Source organism: Barbus barbus, assembly GCF_936440315.1.
Source record: "Barbus barbus genome assembly, chromosome: 21".
NCBI lineage: Eukaryota > Metazoa > Chordata > Actinopteri > Cypriniformes > Cyprinidae > Barbus > Barbus barbus.
This window is the reverse complement of record NC_136749.1, coordinates 3,909,960-3,931,068: the sequence shown is the minus strand read 5'-3', so window position 1 is coordinate 3,931,068 and position 21,109 is coordinate 3,909,960. Positions and strand designations below refer to the sequence as shown.

General features: G+C 36.9%; 1 protein-coding gene across 1 annotated transcript in view; it reads right to left on the bottom strand.

Annotated features, from left to right (window-relative positions):
- Positions 1–817: 817 nt before the first annotated feature.
- LOC306887162 (glutamate receptor ionotropic, kainate 3-like) overlaps positions 818–21,109 on the bottom strand; it is a gene marked incomplete at both ends in the record, with an annotated part of 125,986 nt that continues 105,694 nt past the window's right edge. The window contains 6 exons of the mRNA XM_079444707.1: positions 818–1,246; positions 2,575–2,825; positions 3,757–3,982; positions 8,797–9,014; positions 13,444–13,562; positions 20,380–20,603. Of these exons, the coding sequence (XP_079300833.1) occupies positions 818–1,246; positions 2,575–2,825; positions 3,757–3,982; positions 8,797–9,014; positions 13,444–13,562; positions 20,380–20,603 (1,467 nt within the window). The remainder of the gene's footprint in view (positions 1,247–2,574; positions 2,826–3,756; positions 3,983–8,796; positions 9,015–13,443; positions 13,563–20,379; positions 20,604–21,109) is intronic.

The window sequence follows — 21,109 nt, the reverse complement described above, 5'->3', positions numbered from 1 at the left end:
TGAGCATTCTTCACGGAGATATGAGGGCTGTGATTCTCAGGAATAACTCATTTAACAAACACAGCGGAGGCAACGTGTCACTCGGTCGCTTGTCTGTAGGGGAAGCTGCGTTTCAAGTGTCTAAATCCATTTGGACGACAGATCTTTGGCAACTGTTGTGTTTATCTGTCATTACCATTAGATCTTGCTGTGTAAAAAACATCTGCTGGCAATGTATGAAGCACAAATAAATCAAAATGGCTGCAAGTCTTGCTCAAAACTGCCGTACAGAATTGTTACTCGTTTTTCAATTTGTTTCGGTGGCTCGAATTAAATCAACCCTGTTTGTTTGTGCATTTCCGTGAGCGTGGGATGCCGCTACACTCTACTTTGCCTTTGGGTTTTCTACTATTCTAGCAGGTCACACTGGCTGCTGCGGTACAGCGTATTAAACTGAACTGCTCCTATGGTCCGACGCTTACCTGTAATGTACATCGCATTCAGAGAGACGGCGCTTTTTTTTTGTTGCGTCCCCACCAAAACGCCGCAGCATTTAAACGAAATCAAAAGATAAATCGTCAGAACTCTTCGAAATGAACTTGATGTGCTATAAATTATACGCTAAGAAAACTACTTCCATTCACGTCTGTTCGTAGTTTCATTTATTGCCATGCTCAAAAAAAGCCTCTTTTTCCACATTTTCACATTGTTCCAATGAGAATCATATATTTTCGTTTGATCGGGGGGCTCCTTCAAGTCAGATCATGAGCTTCGCTTTTGAGTGCCATTTGTAAACATCAGACTCGGGTGCGGATAGTTTCGCAGGCGTGGCTTGCTCTCACAGGAAGGATACCGATCGGCCTCCCTCTCGCAATGGCATGGTGGGATACATTGGTTTGAGGATGTGGTCACTACCTGGTTTGCTGCTACTGCCACCGTTCTGACTGGCCATTTGGTGTCGGATGTCTCTGCGGTTGATGGTGAATGCCGTAATCATCTCGGGGCCGTAGTCCCTGCTCTCCGGCACGGCGCCGGGGACGTGCCTCAGGTGGCCATCGCCCAGGCAAGTCATGGAAACACGGGCGTCATCGCGGTGTTGCAGCTCATGTTGTCCTTTCCTGGCAGGCGACGGTCGGTGAAGGAGTGCATGTTGATCACTGCGTCCGTCTTCAGCGTGGCTGGCGGCTGGCGGTGGAGCTTGTGTTTCACCCGTCTCTCGCATGTGAACGACAGTTTGATCTCTTCCATCACCGCACTGCAGAAAGACCTCTTGATGGAAAAAAAGGGACATGGTTGGGGGGAGGGCAAAGAGAAAAGAGGAAGTAAGTACGTTCATGTCCATTAGCTTAAAGAACCATTTTGGGAGAAAGATAGAAGAAACTGTGTGTGTCAGCATAATAAATATATTTTTTGTTAGCCTTGCTTTTGAAAGAAATCTCTAATGCTCACCGAGGCTGTATTTATTTGATCAAAAATACAGTAAAATTTCTTAAATATTATTACAATTTAAAATAGCTTTTAAAATGTGATTTATTGCTTTGATCATTACTCCAGCCTTCAGCGTCACATGAGTCTTCAGAAATCATTCTAATATGCTGATTTAGTGCTCAATAAACATTACTTATTGTTGTCAATGTTGAAAACAGTGCTACTTAATATTTTTGTGGAAACTGATATATATTTAGAACACTTTGATGAATAAAAAGTTACTCAACAGCATTTCTTTGAAATATAAATATATTGTAATATTATGATTATAATTACAGACACTTTTAAGTAATTAAAAAAAAAAATGACCCCAAAGCTTTGAATAGTATTACAGAGAAGATACACAAAGTTATGTAAAGTTAATGTTCAATACAAGTTTTATGTTTATTCTGTGTCCGTTGTTTATACAATGTAAATATTACAATTTATTTTGACCAGATATTTTTGTGTAACCTTTTATATAATTCAGTCTTTCTTCATTTTTGACAAGAAAAAGAAATGTACGCTATGCTTCTAAATCAGTGAGACCATAAACAATCATATAACCTCCAACATGTGTGGAAAAATAACACAGTGTTCTAGTTCAGTGGGGAATATAATTCATTTTGAGGTGAAATGTGTGATAAAAATTTCCCATTTTTGAGTGTGCTTTTATACTCAAATACATGATCAAAGTGGTTTAAATATCAACCACCAGCGCTGGCATCTTATCTGTGAAATGTGTCTACATAAAAAGGAAGTGATTTGTTTGCTATGCTTTTTGATGTTCGATCAGTTATTCATCTCGTTTCTCAAATAACTGATCCATTCTGTGATGTTATCAGGTGTGAATGAACACTCAGCTTTAGTCAGTGTGCCGAACGTCTTCATTTCAGGATGTCTAAAATCTGTGACTCTGCACAAGGCCTTGCTAGGCATACTCTGGGTCTTATGGGTGGTTGCTTGGATGCTGTGGTAGTGTTCTGGTAGGACATTGTTTGATGTTTAGTTCTGCATAGTTGCTAGAGCATTACAGATGCTGGGTTTAAAGTCTAAACGCAACTAATAATTGTGCTTTTCTTTGTTGTCAAGCATCATATTGTAAAATCAATTTCCAATCAATCTCACCTGTTCACGGTCTGCATTTTTTCGCAGCTTGTAGATGAACTCTCCTATAGCCACAAACACTGACAGCACCAGACCAGACGCCAACACAATGAAGATGCCGCCCAGATTCTGGATGCCCATGGGACCCGTTTCATACCGCTCGTCTTCCAGACAGCTGCTGCCACTCCACCACTTCTCTTTGAGCATGTGAAGACGGCCATCTTCCAGGATACTGAGGATGGCAATTGTGATTTTATCCCTGTATGGTGAGCCTGAAAGAAATTAATTAATAGATGAGAATCTTCATTGCAACCTTGAATACAAAGAAGACTAAGAACAAGTTTTTTTTTTCTTCTTCTTCTTCTAAAGATTTAATTCAAGAAAGGCATCTAATTATCAACTAACTAATAAACTTGACAAATCTGAAAGGTGGAATAATACTCTCTTTCTCACACACACACACACACACACACACACACACACACGCACACACAAATGATACAAACATTTCACTTGCATAATAGGCTCTGAAATTCCATTTACAACATTAGCAGAAAAAAAAAATCTAAATAGACTTAACATTCTGACACTGACTCCACAACTGAAAGTAATGTTTCAACAAAGCGTTATATACACACACAAACACACATGGTGTAACCCACTCCATTTCACGCTCAGTTTTTTAATAATTACTGTGTAAATTTGCAGTCACACAAGGCTTTAAGCATGTAAAATGACTTCACAGCCCTCAACACTGCAAACTATGCAGCCTTTAAGTTTTATGAATTCAGCTAAGAGGTCAATATAACATCTGCTATTGGTCAAATGTCTCTGTGCTATACATATTCACAGGTCAGAGTTCATTAAACTTGAATTCTGATTCACATGCATATGAATGTAAGTTAATAGAGCATAAAGTCTGCTGTGACCACAGCTTCACTTACATAATGTGAAAAGTATTCAGTATTCTTCAGCATTCACCCCAAAGCTTGTCATCAATGCTCAATGCATGATCACATTTGTTTTTAAATATAACTTAACTAAATACACAGTAATTCGTCCACCAAACTAATTAATTGAGTAAGATAACAAGTAGAAAGTACAGTCAAAAGTGTGCACAAATTACCATTTTACAACCGATTATAGTGTGTATCATCCAATCAGAGTCAGAACTATATGTGTCATAATGTTAGGTGGTTTTACCTTTTGGGGTGCCGACGCCGTAACCTTTGCTGTCGATGATGCCGCCGACTTGCGTGAGATTGCAGTTTCTGCGTGTCACATACTCAATGGTCGTTGACTCCATTAGTAGGGCGTAGTCTGACTTTAACACTCTCTGAATCCCATCTTCAATGGACTTGACAAACGACGTGCTCTGCCTGCTACTCATGAAAGCCCACATCTTCTCAAATGTAGACACTCTTGATTTCTGAAAAAGAGAAGCATCTTTTTGTTCGTTTTTAATCAAAAGTAGCAAGTGTTTGTATTCTTTGGAAATCACTCTGGTTGGTGGTCAGTACAATATATATGCATGGAGAATTTAAAAGTAAAACTAAAGGGGGATCAATCGAACCACAGACTCATTAAAAAAAAAAAAAAAAAAAACATACCTGTGGCTACATTTCAGCAAAATTATATTACATTGCTTCTACACCTTTTGCAAACCCTATCCTAAACCCAACCGATAGTGTAAACAAAAATGTAAGATAAAAACACATTTACTGAAGAAACAATATCATTATAGCATGCTTATATGCTTCTAAGTCTTTAAGCTTTTTCTCTCTTTTCATGCATCACAAGTACAGTGCTTTACCAGGTGAGCTTCCTAGCAAGTTTACTTCACAGGAAAAGCTATACATATAAAGCTGGTTATGTGAAACAAATGTCTAAATGTATTATGTTATGATATATCATAATTTGTGTAAAAGGAATATAATGCGTTGCCATTAGTGTCCATTTTACTTTGGAACTGTATGCAAATGTAAATTGTATGCAAACCTTCATGTTTTTAATTTTGCAGAAGTGTAGGAAGAGAGACATGTTTCCACTGATCTTATGTTAAAGTAGGATGGTGGCATAGTTGATAAAGATTCGGGTTTATATGTGAAAGGATGATGCACAAGGGGAGATTCCACCTTTGTGCCCTTGATTAAGATACTTAACCTCAGGTTACTCCAGAGGGACTGAACCTGTAATAAATGTACTGTGTATTGCTTTGAATAAAAGTGTATGTTAAATGCTGGCTGATCAACCAGAAACAATTTTCCTCTTGCAAAACTGGAGCTGCATGCTAATTTTTATCCAGAATGTATACAACTGCATACTGTTATGCCATTTCATAAGAATCTATGAATGCATGTTTATCCAGAAATAGTTTTAACAAAAATATCAGCCTCCCTGCATAACATGCTTCTTTTCACAATTGTTGTGTGTTGTGACTTGTCTTTTTTGTCATCTTCCAACAGAAAACCATACAGTTACAAGCAGAAAATACAGTAGAAAGTGTACTAGTTCCAACATACTGTACATGCACCATATCCTCAAACACCTCAAAAAAGGCATTTCCCCCTCCAGAGCCTTGGCTCCATTACAGTGACACTTTCCAGCTTCACACTACGGCATGCTGGTGTTTGCGCTGTTCTCTTAACCTTGAGCACCTGTTATTGTTCCTCCCCCTTCAAACACTATTTTCCCTGGTGTCTCTCAATATAATTGAAAGTGGCTGGGAATTGGCTTCAACGTTGGACTGCACAAGAATGAATAAGCAACTGGAGTGATACAGCTGACACTTCCTAGATTAAACAGTCACTGTGTACACTGGATTATGGCAGTTATAATGCTGCCTTCACCACAGCTGTGCTTGTTTTACTGTACAATAAGGTGGCGGTCTGAAAACTAGCCTATTACCTACTGATTACTTTGCAGCATATACTGCCAATTATATTTTTGAAATTAATATGTGAAGCAGTATGGGTGGGTTGTTTCACATATCACGGCATTACGTAAATTTAATATCTCACATTTAAAATGAAAGCACTACCTACACTGAGCCCTACCTTAAACCTAAATGGTAATGTTACATAAGCAATGTGAGATAAAAATGCAACCATGCCATTTTAGCTTGCTTCTATGAGTCATTGAGCTCTTTTGTCATGACTTGTATTTAACAGAATCATACCGGAGTGCTCCACTTTGTAAATGCAACACTGTACCAGGTGGGCTACCGATCAAGTTTACTACAACAAAAAAGCCATACATATGGAACTGGTAATGTAATGCAAATGTCAAAATGTATTTATTTCCAAATCAAGTATGGTCTTTCTTTATCAATAATTTGCCCCATAATCATAAATTGTGTGAAATGGAATAAAAGCAAACTGCAGTGCAATGTATGTATGGGTACAGTACATGTATGCATAGGTAAATGTAGGCAGAGTCACATTTTTCCAATAGGGCGGGTTGGGTATTTGTCAAAGTGTGCTCAAGAAGCATTCTACACATTTTGACAAATATTCAGGTCACCCTGGTATTTGATGCATACAGAAAAATCACATACTATGGACAGTATATTATATCTGCAGAAATTGTAGTATGCTATTCTGAATATTGAGTCTCCTTATAAAAAATATATTCTGATTTAGAAGCAGAACTAATTGTGTGTGTGTGTGTGTGTCTTGCTGTCTCTAGATAATGAAACTTTAACATCACGATTAGCACTCAGTTTAAATGGCATTTCATGGTTTTTTAAAGGAGGTCACGTTAGAAACCATAGCTAATCAAAGATAATTGTTGGCTCAATTCCATGAAACATTTAAAATGACCCAAGAAAATGAACAAGTGTGAGTGCTCTTTGATTACTCTTGATAAAATGTTAAATTAACATTTGATGTTCCACGTCTGCTAACTGTAATACCGCATCTGAAGTTTTAGAAAGCAAGAAGAACTGAAGGTGTTTAGGCAGTGACAGCTTGATATTTTAATTGCAAACACTTGTTTTTGTCATATTCATTTCTAATGTTGCAATCATACACTTCAGGAGACAAGAAGGATGCACAATCAAAGAAATTATGCAAGCTAAATGTCAAAGTCACATGGAATCATATTCATTAGATTCATACACTGCGTCATTTGAAATTTAAAAATATAATTGATCTTTAAGAATTTTGAACTCAAAAGTAAAACAACATTTTTGGAACATGGTTATTTATGGAAAATGTTCCATCTACGTTTTGATAGTTAGTTTGTTTTTCAATTTGAAATTAAATAAGCAGAAATGGCTCATTACTACTTTTTTAGTAAAAAGTAATGATGACAAATCTGATTAAGCTCACACAGTTAGGATATGGTACATTTCATCAATTGCAGTCATTCATGTTACTGCAGTCTGTTTTTTTAGGCTGTCAAAATGTAAATGCCTCTATCAGGGTTTGTGCCAGAGTGCACAAAGTCAGGGGGCATGCACCGTTTTTGGGGCGGGGGACCTGATTCTGAATATTAATTTATTTAAATTAAAATTTTGTAGACTACTAGTGTAGAAGTAGTTTTCAGATGCAACAAATAAAACGGCAAAACACAAATACGAAACTTGTAAATAAAACAATTTGATATAGCCTAAATGTATAAAATGTTAAAAATTGTTATAATGAAAAATGAGTGCACGATTCCAATGTACGTAGGTAAGATGCAAAAGCTCTGACATGGAGTGGATAAATATAGTACGGAGTGTCTATTTACACTAAGTACAAATAGTACTTTTCCGCCTTGTTGGCAAAGGCTATTTACACTAACTCCGCCCACTAACACAGTCAACCCAATCAATTTGAGTTTGAGCCCACCTTTTGCCAAACTTTTTTTTATCTTTCTTCAAATCTCATATTGCATCAGAAAGGCATTTATTTTCAATAAAAATAAAGGAAATAATCAAAAAGTTAAACTTAAAAATATGGGGTAGGGTTAGGGTAGGTGTAGGGAGGGCTTTATTGTTCCAATAAGGTGGCTTCCATTTAATAATTTGAATTAAAACTACAATTTACACTCAATACGTTATTACTGCGTACTATTTTATAATGTACTACAATACTGAGGTGTAGATAATTGCCACTATTTGCAATAAGTAGTATAAATAGCATAAAATCATTTTTTTTCAGAAAAGCTATTTTAACGTAGTGTATATAGCTATTTGCACTTAGTGTAAATAGCATATCGTTAAAAAAATACTGCTATTTTTACTTGGTGTAAATAGAATCCATTGCTATTTGCACATAGTGTAAATAGTGTAAATAGTATATATCGCTAAAACATATTTCTGTGAAACGCGTTAGGTTGCGTTAGGATGACATCACGGGGACAGATTTGATTGACCAATCGGCGTAAAGGGGCGTGTCATGACAGCCCACAAGGGGAAAACAAGTTTATCGTTTATCCGTTTTCTACCCATGAACCAAAAAAACGAAAATCGAGAAAAAAACGATTTTTTTTTGACCAAACAAAAAAATGAAAAACGACCATTTTCTTGTTTCTGCTTATTTCATTTCAAATTGAAAAACAAACTATCCAAATGCACACGGACGATTTTCCATAAATAACCATGCTCTAAAACATTTTGTTTTATTTTTGAAAATGTTTTAAAAAATTTTCAACATCAGCCAAAAACATGAAAGCAGTCTATATTTTGAAATAATGTATAAATATTGGTTTAAAGTCACCTCGATTTTGTGTCACTCAGAAAATTGGTATATATATATATATATATTTATTTTATTTTTTCTCTCTGCTTGGCACTACAGCATCTGAGAGTGAAAACTCAAAGCCATAAAAAAGTAAAACCCTGCAGGCAAAAGTTGAAACTTCTGAAAACAAAAAAATCATTATGAAGGAAAACTTCAAACATGCAAGAGAAGTAAGAGCACGGGAGAATTTTATTTTACAGTGGGAAATAGGATCTAACTGGAAAAGCTTAAACAATTCTTTTGTGGAATTTTATTGATTTTTTTTTTCCTCTCTGCACCACTCAAGAATTGAAAAGTTGCTCCTTTTTTGAAAAGTTAGCTGAAGCTGTCTTTCAAAAATCTTCTGTTAATATTCTACAGTTGTTCTCAACACTGGTGACAAACAGCCTGCGACATGCTTCAAGAAATAATTAACATGTCAAATATATCACAAACAATGAATATAAACTTAGTGAAATGCCACTGTGATGTATCAAAATTACAGACTTTTAAAACATCTTGATCGTTTCTGTACCTTAAAGAAGGACATGGTTGCTCCATCTTTGACAACGCCGTACTCTATTTTGGTCTGTTTGGCCAGGTCATCGGCTGAGTCCACGGGCGAATCCATCCTCTCTACAGTGAGAAAGGCGGCCAGATTCGCTGTGTAGGAGGAGATGATGATGAGGGTGAAGAACCACCAGATTCCTCCGATGATTCGAGTAGAGAGAGCTTTAGGCATCAGCTCTGAACCTGGAAAAAAATGAAATGCATTATCAGCTTATTACATAAAAATACACAAGTTTAGCTTAAAATTGATATTGATGTTTATAAGAAGAGAAAGAGAAGGAATATCAGACTATCTAAAGTATTGATTCAAGTCCACATGCAGCTCATCTCATATACACAGAGAGTCGAACCAAACAGAAACAGAGATGATGGACAAACAGAGAATTCCTTCAGGATAGGAGCCACTGAACAGTGCAAACCCCTGAGTGTCAACACACAACCACACACACAACCACCTTCACCTTCATTCAGCTCGGGATTGGCTAAAATACAGTTGACAATCTTTTTTTTAATAAAATAATTTTACCACAACATACAGAATCAAATGGGCTTTTGTGAGAGAGGGTATTTTGTTTGTGGTCTTGCTGTTTTGGATGTTCCTTTATCACAAGCTCTTAAAGAAATGCTGACGTCATGACAAACAACCAGCTGACAGATTTTCCAGCATAACGCTGAAGCTAAACATCTGTTTATCGCTGTGTAAAAGTAGGGAAGGCAAAGTTGCTAAACTGTGGGCCGTCTGTGGGTTATTCTCTATGGGTTTGCTTCAGAGTGATATTAATTATGATGACCTGCTTTTCCTTGTCCTGCTATTTCTTTCACAAGCTCTGAAACACATCAGCCTGGATGAAGTTAAAGCATTTCCCAATGAGAATAATTACCTGCACTTAACATTCCCACCTTCTTTTCGTAAAGAAGAAAGACAGTGCGGCTCAGCGCCGGAGGCTAGTATTCAATATTCAGCCCACTACTTAGCCCTTTTCACTATCAGTGTGTGCCAAAGCAATAATGTTTTAAATAATAGCATGAAGAAGAATTAAAGATATCTTCACAATTAGGGAAACTGAGCAAACCGATAAAGCTCAGCAGCCACCAAATGAACATTTTTGCAGTAAGTCGATGGTAAACACACTTACCCCTGCAGAAATAAACCAGCCTAAGATGGTTTGCTGGTTTAAGCTTGTTTAGTTGATCAGCCCCCTCTATAACCAGCCAAGCACCTTAGGTGGGTTTGGAAGAGGTTTTTTTTTTTTTTCAGAAGCAACTTGCAAAAACAGACCATTTGTCATGTAATAATCTGCATTTTGCAGAATGAAACATCCGTTTTTGTTGAGAGGGCTATGTCTAACTTGAATAATTTTTGGACAGAGATGAAAAATGAGCTTTTGTGCTTTTATCAGTTCAGCTGAACTGCCGCGTACTAGCATGAAGGAGCTTCCTGTTTGACAGGACATGTTTGAAAAATGACAATGTAGAAAAGAATTAAGAGAACAACTGTCTGGTATTTTCTGAAATGTGAAAACATTTATTTTGTTTTCATGCCAATTGTTTAGTGTCTGGTTTTATTTGTTCTCATTTTTTTTTTATCAGTAGTTCCTGCTGTCTAGCTTTAGCTGCTGTAATATTGGATTTACTTCTTGGATTATCCTTTCTAGACAATAATTGTATTACTCTTACTGTGTGTCTCATTACGCTCTCAACTTTGTCTCAAATGTTTCTCTTAAAATTTCTTAGGAAAAACAGAATAGACATAGAATAAATAACTGGCAGACCGGACAGACCAGAACACCACCTTGTGCTTTTTAAAATGCATTTTCCCCAGTAATTTAATCCCATTGATGTGCAGAAGAAAACTTTAATGAAGAAAAAAAAAAAGAAAAGATAAGAAAATTAAAAATAATTAGCATTGTCTTTCTGAGAAGTAAAGTTATATTACATTTATACCAACTGTTCACTAAATAGTTGTGTTATGTCTGCTGTCTTGGCTGCAATACCAATGAATTCCCTTCATACACAAACAAAGTCTAACATTAGTTGATGATTTCACAGTGCTTAAACTTTAAATTGCCGTTGAACGGTAAATCATTATCAATCATTCATGCAACTGGAGTAAGTAAACAACAAAACGAACACATCTCACAACTTTTAAAGTCAAGAGAGAACTTCTAACTCCATCCAATCAATACATAAACTGCATGGCTGCTAGTTTCAGTAGACCGTTTCAGATTGACAGGTATCGTACACATATCAGTGGAGATTTTATGCGTAATAAAATGTGTGGCAGATTTGCGCTCCCCGCGAGCAAAGATTCACCGTGGGCACAGGAAGAGTCTTTTCTATTTGTCTCCTTACATGAGGTAAAACATTTCATTACTCCCTGGCCTGCTTTATTATGCCGTTTGGTTTTGAGGGTATCATTTGCTAATGTGTGCCTGTGAGGGGTGTGAAAACAGCTTCAACCCCTGCGTGTCTTTAATAGCTTACTCCATCTAATTCTGTGAGGTGGCGCCTCGGCACAGAGCCAAAGAAAATATTTAAAATGGTACTAGAGGAAATAATATTTGAGAGAGACTGCCATTTACTTTGGTGTTGTGTTAAGATAAAAACTCTGATTAAGGCTGGAAATTGCTTCTTATTCAAAGTCGGTTCCATTAAAAGACTAAAATACTGGAAGCAAATTGATTTTGGTTCCGTTAATGATTGTTGAAAGTTTGCATTTTTAATGCATACCGAACAGAGTCCTGAAATACTCTGACTAAGTTTCCCAGATCACTATTTAGTGGTGATGTGTCACAACTAAATCTATAAAGCCAATGCAAGATGATGAAAGAGTTTTAGATGAGTTTGCAGTCTTAACTGAACATAATAAGAGAGAAAAACTGAATGCCACAACACAATCTTTGCATTGTTTTGTCTTTCCTCATTGCAAGTAACAACAAAGAAAGTGCAAGCAGTGTAGTCCAAACTATAAACACATACACTGAAAGAAAAAAAAAAAGTGTAGAAACAATTTCACTCAGAAAAGCTAGTAAATTATATCATAATTAATTACACACAAGTTACACAATTAATTACACTGGATTTAATTAAATAGTATTGTTTTGCCAAATTTACTCCAATAATTTTACGCAACTTGAAAAATCATATAATAATCTGGTAACACTTTATATTTTAAGGACCAATTCTCACCATTCATTAGCATGAATATTACAGTACTAGCATTTTGGCTGTTTATTGAACCTGGTCTCAAAGGACATTTTTCCAGTGGCGCTAAAATTCGGTTTCAATACGTGACCCCAACGCTATGTCGCGGCAATTTGTATGTATTTTACGAGGTGGCTAATTTGTACGAATTCATACGACCTCACTCGTACTATTTAGTACGATTTGTCTAAACCCCAGTGATGGGTAGGTGTAGGGGTGGGGTTAGGTGTAGGTAATTCGTACAAATTCATACGAATTGGCAACTCGTAAAATACGTACAATTAAGCAAAAATCGTACGAATTAGCCACCTCGTAAAATATGTACGAATTGCTGTAAGATCGGGCTGGTGACCCTGGTACGATTTTGTTACGTTGATATCGACACGTATTGCTGTGTTTTTATTACGTTGCTTCAGGTATGTATTGTGGTGGTTCATAATTGAAATATCCAGGGAGTGTTGCTAAAAGTTAATGCTCTAATATGTTGGAAATATCCCCTACACCAAACCCAAACCTAAAACTACCCGATAGTGTTAACAAATGCAAAACTGCTATAAAAACACATTCACTGATGCAGCCATGCATTTTATTTTTATTTTTTCTTCGTACCGGAGCTGCTACTGTGTTATGCATTTACATTAGGACAGTTTGAAATGAGCAAATTCTGCGCAGAACTCACAACCGGAAGGTTTGAAGGTGGTTAAAAATGCTGTCCAAGTCATGCTAATGTGTTGCGAGAGGCAGCTGCAGTGTTTAGAGTCCGTTCATCTGCTTTTGCTGGAGTAGATTGCTGATCCACTACGAGAAGCAGGTTTTGCCTGATTTACTGCTCTTTTCTGTCTCCTCCCCTGACAGTAATGGCCTACTCTCTTCTACATTCAAAGCGAAGTCACTGGCATCTGAAACGAGTCTATTAATTTCCCTATGATTTCCTTGTGTCACGCTGAAGCCACGTGCCAGCTGTGGTGAATGAATGAAACACTGCATTGAGGCGAGAAATAAAGAAGAGCAATGTATGGAGGGCGGGACATCTGGCCAAACGGAGATGAGATGAACCACAGAGACGCCCCACTGTGCATTTGCTACGATAGAGACAGTCTTCTGTCGACTTTCATCCCAACCTCAAACTTACAATTGTGAAGGTCTCTGATGGCAGCTGAGTGTCAGGAAACAAACGCTGCTGTTATCCCTCTAACCTGCCAGTGTGTATGACAGATGTTTGACACCCCTCATCTCCACCTCACTGACAAGCAAGATGACTACTTCCTCCTCCTGTCAGAAAAGTCTGAACTCAACAAGGTTTTGACAGGTAAAGGGTGGAAGACAGTCACATCACGCTGTTGTCAGGTTTTTCGGCTTGTTTGCCTTCTTTGGAAAGTTCATTGAGTTTGCAGAAGAAGCACTGTACCTTGCTGCATGAGGGAGCCCACGCCAAACCAGAAGCTGTTGAGAAGGGTGAAGTTGTTCTCTACCACATCGGAGCCTGGGTTACACGGATGGGCGTCATACCACTCGTACGGGCTGAACCTGTAGCAGGAACCAGAGAGAGTTCTCAAACATGACCGCTGTATGGTAGTGTTTTGCACTACCAATGACACCAAACAAATTTCCACATCTAGGGACCATAATATCATAGAGGGCTCTTCTGACTTGCGTTGGAACTACTCAGAACATCCCAGCAACTATTGAGCGGCACCCTAGTAACTGCACAGCAATGTGCTAAGAATAGCTCAGAACACTTTAGCAACCATACACAACACCCAAGCACTGTGCAAAAACCATTTAACGGTACATTTTCTGGAAATGTAAAAATACACCATTTTAAGAAAGAAGTACACTGGCATTTTTTTTTTTTTTCAAAAAGAGTAGTTATTACAGGGAAGGAAAAACAAAACAAAAAAAAACTTTAAAGAATATTCAACTGAGTTTGTGATAAACTAACATATACTTAATAGTAACAAATATACTTAATAATGCAATGTTTAGCTGAACATTTCATGTAACTTATTTAAATATATTTGTAATTAAACATTTGTAATGAGTTACCCTTCCAACACACATTTATGTTCGAACAACATGTAATGTGAATTTTTCATCCGATGACGCTTTAATTGTACTCTCTTTATGTGCATGCAGTTTTTTTACATCACCCTCCACTAATATTGGCACCCTTGGTAAATATGAGCAAAGGCGGCTGTGAAAATAAATCTGCATTGTTTATCCTTTTTATCTTTCATTCAAACAATTGACAAAATTCTAACCTATCATTGAAGTGAAACAATTGAAAGTGGGGGGAAATCTCATTGTGAAATAGATGCTTTCTCTAGTTCATGTTGGCCATAATTATTGGCACCCAATTAAAGCAACATCCTTTTCTCAAGATAACAGCTCTAAGTTTTCTCCTATAATGCCTGAGTTTGGAGAACACCTGATAAGAGATCACAGAACATTCCTTCATACAGAATCTCTCCAGATCCCCCAGATTCATAGCTCCATGTTTGTGCTTTTTCTCTTCAGTTTACCCCACTCCTTTTCTATAGGGTTCAGGTCAGAGGACTGGTACGGCCATGGCAGAAGCTTCATTTTGTGCTCAGTGACCCATTTTTGTGTTGATTTTGATATTTGTTTTGGATTATTGTCCTGATGGAAGATCCAACCACGGCCCATTATAATATTTCTAACAGACCGAGTCAGGTTTCATTTTTTATCTGTTCGTATCTGATAGAATCCATGATGCCATGTGTCCAGGACCTAAAGCAGAAAAACAGGCCTACAATATTAATGATTCAGCAGTATATTTAATCGTGGACATGTGATACTTTTTATCCCTGTTTTTATCCCATCTGGTGGGTTTGCTGCCAAATAGCTCTTTTTTAGTTTCATCTGACCATAGAAGCCAGTGCCATTTGAAGTTCCAGTCGTGTCTGACAACTTAATATGCTGGAGTTTGTTTTTGGATGAGCAAGGAGATTTTTTCTTGAAACCCTCCCAGACAACATGTGGTGATGTAGGGGCTGTTTGATTTTTTTTTTAGGCTTTCTGACCCCAAGACTCAAATAAAATATCTATAATTCTCCAGCTGTGATCCTTGAAGAGTCTTTGGGCACTCAAACTGTCCTCCTCACCATGCATTAGGACGATAGACACATGTCCTCTTCCAGGCAGATTTGTAAGATTTTTATCTTTAGTTGATTGGGACCTCATAATTATTGCCCTGATGGTGGAAATGAGGATTTTCAATGCTTTAGCTCTTTTCTTACAGCCACTTTCTATTTTGTGAAGCTCAACAATCTTGTTCTGCACATCAGAACTATGTTTTACTCCTTGTGATGGATGATTAAGGGAATTTGGCCTTTGTGTTGCTCATATTTATAATCCTGTGGAACAGAAAGTCATGGCTGGACAATTTCATGCTCCTAGTCACCCTGGTGTGCTAAAAAAAATTAAAAAATAAAAATATCAAAGGTAATTTCAATTTCATACTTCAGAGGTATTTTACTCAAAATAATTTCTAGGGGTGCCAATAATTGTGGCCAACATGCATTGGAGAAAAACAATTATTTCATCATGAGATTTTCTACCCACTTTCAATTGTTTTACTTCAGTGATAGGATATAATTTTTTGAACGAAAGATCAAAAAGATAAGCAATGCAGATTTATTTTCCACCTTTGCTCATATTTACCAAGGGTGCCAATATTAGTGGAGGGCACTGTATTTAGGTTATATTTTATTAACTTTTTATATACTTCTTAGATTTGAAGTATAATACAATAGTACAATCAATATAATTAAACACACTTATTTTTCACAAGGGTAATCATTAATGCATGTTATAAAATTTCATATTGTGAGATTTGCTACACTATTATATTACTAGTACAAAGTAACTTCTGACTTCTAATTATGAACTGTGCACATTAGAGAAGCTCTTTACTTTCAGACTAGACTTTACCATTGTGCCAAAGGCATTCATAACCATGGGGAAATATTACAGATTGGCCACTTCAGTTTTTTTGTTGAAATCAAGTCAAGTACTCGCTAACTGTGACGAGAGCGCACGCTCTTTTCAACAGCTTGTTAAACTATAAAGTAATTAACTCTGGACACTTCCAGCAACTGCAGATGTTTGTAATTTCCCTTATAACACCTGTCCTTTAACATCTACAGTACAAGGAACATCTCAAAGCAGATGCTTCAAAAGATGAGAGACGCAGGTATTGCCAAGGGACTTGTTAGCAGAGCACAAGCACCGTAGCTGGAAACTCGCAGAAGACACATTGTGGATTTGTCTATGTACATGTTTTCACTCACTGCTTGAAAAAAAAAATAGTAAAAAAAAAAAAAGGAAAAGGAAAAATCTGCATGTTGGATAATATAACCATGTGTTTTATTTTTTTTCACTGTCTTTGTGTAAAAGTTAATGTGTGTGTGTGTGTATGTGTATATATATATATATATATATGTATATATATAATTGTATTTTTTCAAAGTGAAATTCTCATTATCTTATTATACATCAATACATGCGATATATGTACCTTTTTTCAGGCTGATTTCAATTTTGCATTTTGAAAACATTGCTCTGTTTGTTTAAACAGCCCAACCAGCTCAACATAGCAACACTGACTCAACAAATGTGTGACCAATGGGGCAGGGCCATCTGTTTACTCAACCAATGGCACACAGGAAGAGTTTTTTGGGAACCTGTTTGACATAATTATTATTATTATTATTTATTTTTATTTTTATTTATTTTTTGTCAGGTTATGCTATGTGTACAACCTGGTTATTTACTCTCACTTATTCATGTACAGAAATTAAAAAAAAAAAAATCCAGCATTCTTGCTGGTCTGTGATTGTCTTTTTTAATTGTAATTAAAAATAAGCCTATGCATCTTTTTTTGTCTCCAAGCATTGAACTACGTATATGAAGTCCTAACTCCTGGAAAATAGGAAAAGGGTGTTAAAGAATTGTATACTTTATACTATAATAACAAACAAATACAACTCAGTGTCAAATTAAGTGGAAAATACAAGTCTAAAAATGCTTATAATAGCTGGATCTGGCAACAAGGAGTCAACTCTCTCAATGAAGCTAAAGAGGCTTGTCTACTTCGTAAGCATCATCTCACAACGATAATTTTCATACCATGGATGCTAAAATTATTGCAAACTGCAAACTAAATTATACATGTCATGCAGACATTCATATGAGGAGTTTAACAGCAAATTAGTCATTCAGAGAACACATTTTATTTTTGAACATAAAACATTTACTGAGGTCCTGATGATGAGTGATTCCTCAATTGACTGATTCTGATTTGCGTTGCTAAAGTTTGTGCTAATTTCTAAAATAATATGCATTAACCATAAGAGAGCAGCATGGAATGTAAAACTGTCACTGTATTAGGAAACAAACATACATAAATGAATAAATGCTACATCCCATGTAGCCGGAGTGCATATACTGTATAGTGTACATTTTAGGACATCCTCAGAACTCAGCCATTTGATGAAACTGCATCACACCTCTTTAGGTCTCAGGAAAAACAATGTCAGATGTCAGGTCTCGTACAACGAGGCACCAGATAAAATGGCCTCTCTCAAAAAGCACTCTTCTAGTGGAGCGTCAACAATTTTCCCCTCCAAGCTCCGAGCATTTAATCGCTCACTGATATCAGAAAAACCGCTCCGACTTCGCTCCGCATATGAAGTATTTCAGTATGTTTGAAATATCATAGTTCTGTTCATATCATATATTAAAGAATAAAATAAATAAATTAGCAGGAGAGTTTCAACGTGGCTTATTGGAACACTGGTGTGCAAATTTTTTTCCTACCACATGACAAGCTAATAACATGGTTGTCAGCATTAAAATGTATAATTGCTACTTTTTGCAGTGCAAATTTTGTTTGTGATGAAAATAACTACATTTCATCAGTTACTTTAGGTCGATTCATTTCTTACAGATTTCTGCTCACTCAAAATCGGATACAGATGAAGTATCACTTTAAGATTACATTTGTTTGAATGCATTATTGAGAGAACGATTGCGTGCGAATATGTATTGTAGTACTTGTTTAAATCATGCTTTCAGATAAAAATATTCAGTATCTATAAGGAACAAACAAATTCCTTGAGAACTAACTTCCCGCTCATGACCATGTCCTGCTCATGAAATCTTGAATTGTACTCGCGATGGAGCTGTGGTGGAGCGCTCCTGGAGCGAGTGAAAACCACGACGCTCCAACTTTTAAAAAATCCGCTCCTCGCTACATTAAAAAATCACACCACTCCGCTCACATACTCTGGTTGTGATGCAGTTTCATCAAATGGCTGAGGTCTGAGTGTGTCCTAATATTCAGAACGGAAGTCTGACTTCTGTAAAGTCTCTAGTGTCTGTACTCTTCATTAATGGTCACTCTGAAAGCCCCTTCAGTGAGAGGTGCTATACACATTTCTGATTAAAGCAGCCCTACAAATAATGACTATGGCACTGAAAGGACCCTCAAGCAGGTTGTTAAACCCTGTTTGGAAAGCAGGATTTAAATAACTGAATGGATGACACATTGTGTGATATTTTAATGTTAGTTTGATCAGTGGCAGCGTTTATGACAACCCTTTCTGCTGCTTGACTATGTGTTACTATACAGACACCGAAAGTGTTTTCAATGAGAAACCTTTGGTATAAGGTTTAGGAGTAGGGATGAGCTTAAGGGCCATTAAAAATATTTATACTGTAAATAAAAATATCTTTCTTACCTAAAAACGTATGAAAATAAAAATACTAATGTAAAGGTCTCTGCACACTGAGTCCGAAATTTTCGCATGCGTTTTTTCGCATTCGCAATCTTAAAAATTCGTCACGCACAGAGATCTTGCACACTGAGTCCGATGCGTTTTAATTAATCCGTTGCGAAAAAATTCGCAAAACTATACAAAATGTCTTCAAGCAGTGAGGATGATTTTGTTGTCCTCTCTCTTTTTAAAAAAAGAAAAAGAAAAAGGAAATATTGGGTCCATCCAATCCTTAGATTGCGCAGAGAGGAAGGAGAGTTCCACCTCCTTATCAAAGAGTAGCGGGATTATCCCGAGAGATTCAAAGTTTATTTCAGGATGTCAGTGCCTCAGTTTGATACTTTGCTAGCGATACTGAATCCACATATTAAAAAAAGACCACCAATTCCTGAACAGAGACTGTCTGAGGTATGGATACACCAACAGACACACACACACACCGAACTGCGGCATCGGAAAGGAGCGCGCCAGGCATAAAAAAATAGGCTACAGCAGTTCTTTATATTCTGTATCTTTGTATTCTGCAATTTGTTTGTCATAAAGTGCTCTGTGCTGCAAGACGACGTATATTAATTTGTCTGACACTATTTTGGATTTTGGCTTTCGCTTGTACGGTGGCTCTGAATTGTCAAAACACCTTCTCAAAGCATCTCAAAATGCTTTATACGGATGCGAAAAACGCAAAAATCGAACCCGATCCTAATTTTTTTTTGACGGACGAAAATTTCGGAGGCAGTGTGCAAACGTGATTGAAAAAACGTGAGGTCGTATTTATTTTTCAACGTGCGAAAATTTCGGACGAAAAATTCGGACTCAGTGTGCAATGGCCTTAAGGTATTATCAAAACCAATGGGCTTACGGGGTATGTCAGTAAACATTTGGTGCAAAGCTTTTGGAGTTGATATGGTGGCAATATCTGAGTGAGAATGGGTCATGTATTATCATCTATGTAATATACTGTATAGTGCAAATATTTGTACGAGCTACATTTACAGATGTACGAATCTGAATAAGAAAATTAAACCCAGAGCTATCTGCAAACAATTTGAAGTTACCGCTTTAATCAGATTCTTTTTTATTTTTGAGCCTTTTTGGCAATGACATTTAAAGGCATGAATTTGACCACTTACACTTCAGGTTAAAAATAGATTTTTGATGCTTACCTGTGTAAAACGTGCTGTCATTATGTAAGAATGCTGTTTTTGTTTGTTATGATGATGCTATGCAGTTCTTAAGATGTTCTGAATTTCTTTATTTCTTTTTTTATGTGCATTGTGCTCCGTATGTACTATTCAGTTGCTACATCGTTCTGGGTGGTTGTTAAGATGTTTGTAATGGCCACAAAAAGCCCACCAGCAAGTCTCTTTGATATTCTACTCCCTAGGTATGGTTTGGTCCCTTAGCCTTAGCAAACACCACTAATAACACATTTCAGTTTGCCCTTTGATGCTTTACCGTGTGAATTCCAAGCAAATATCGGAAGGTACCATGAAGGTTAATAGTCCCAGGTGCACAGGCCACAGGAACAATTGGTTGTCGCTCACCTGGCGATGACGAAGAGTACACAGCTGACTCCCAGGTAGGCCAACAGGATGTAGACCCAGATATCAGGGGTCATGGGGTTCATGAAAGAGAAAAAGCCAGAGTTGGTGCTGTTGGGTCTGCGGTACAGGATACTGATGCCAGTGTTCAAGAAAGGTTTGGAGAAGTCGATAGCTTTCTCTCGCATAAAGGTGATTGTGAGAGGAGCCACAGCAAGGTCAGCCCTCTAGAGCACAGGAAACAAAAATTAGGATAGAAGAAGTGTTCAGAAACATTGAACAGAGACAGTCTAGTCAATAATATTCTTTGAAAATCAAGGTGAAACCACACTGGCAACCCGTTTAGTTGCCTAATGAAAAAGATTTTCAAATTAAACAAGATATTTAACTATAAAGATATGTTAGGAAGGTCCTGACTATCCATCAGAATTTTGTCATCAACCCATGCTCATTGAAAAAATGTGAGATTTCTGTCAAACGGCATTGCTCCCTGCATGAAATGTCCAGCCAGTGGTGCTGAAAGTAAATTCAGTTTTATCAAAAAACAGATTACATGAATGAACATTGCAATGTTGTATTTCTTTGGTTGATGTATCACAGCAGTAATTACATGATCAGTATGTGGCTGCGATCGAGATTAAAGCTCTATTGCATTTGAAAATAATAGATAATAGGACATTTTAAAAGAAAAAAGAATTAGGGTGAATCAATAAATTGCTGTATAAATAATTTG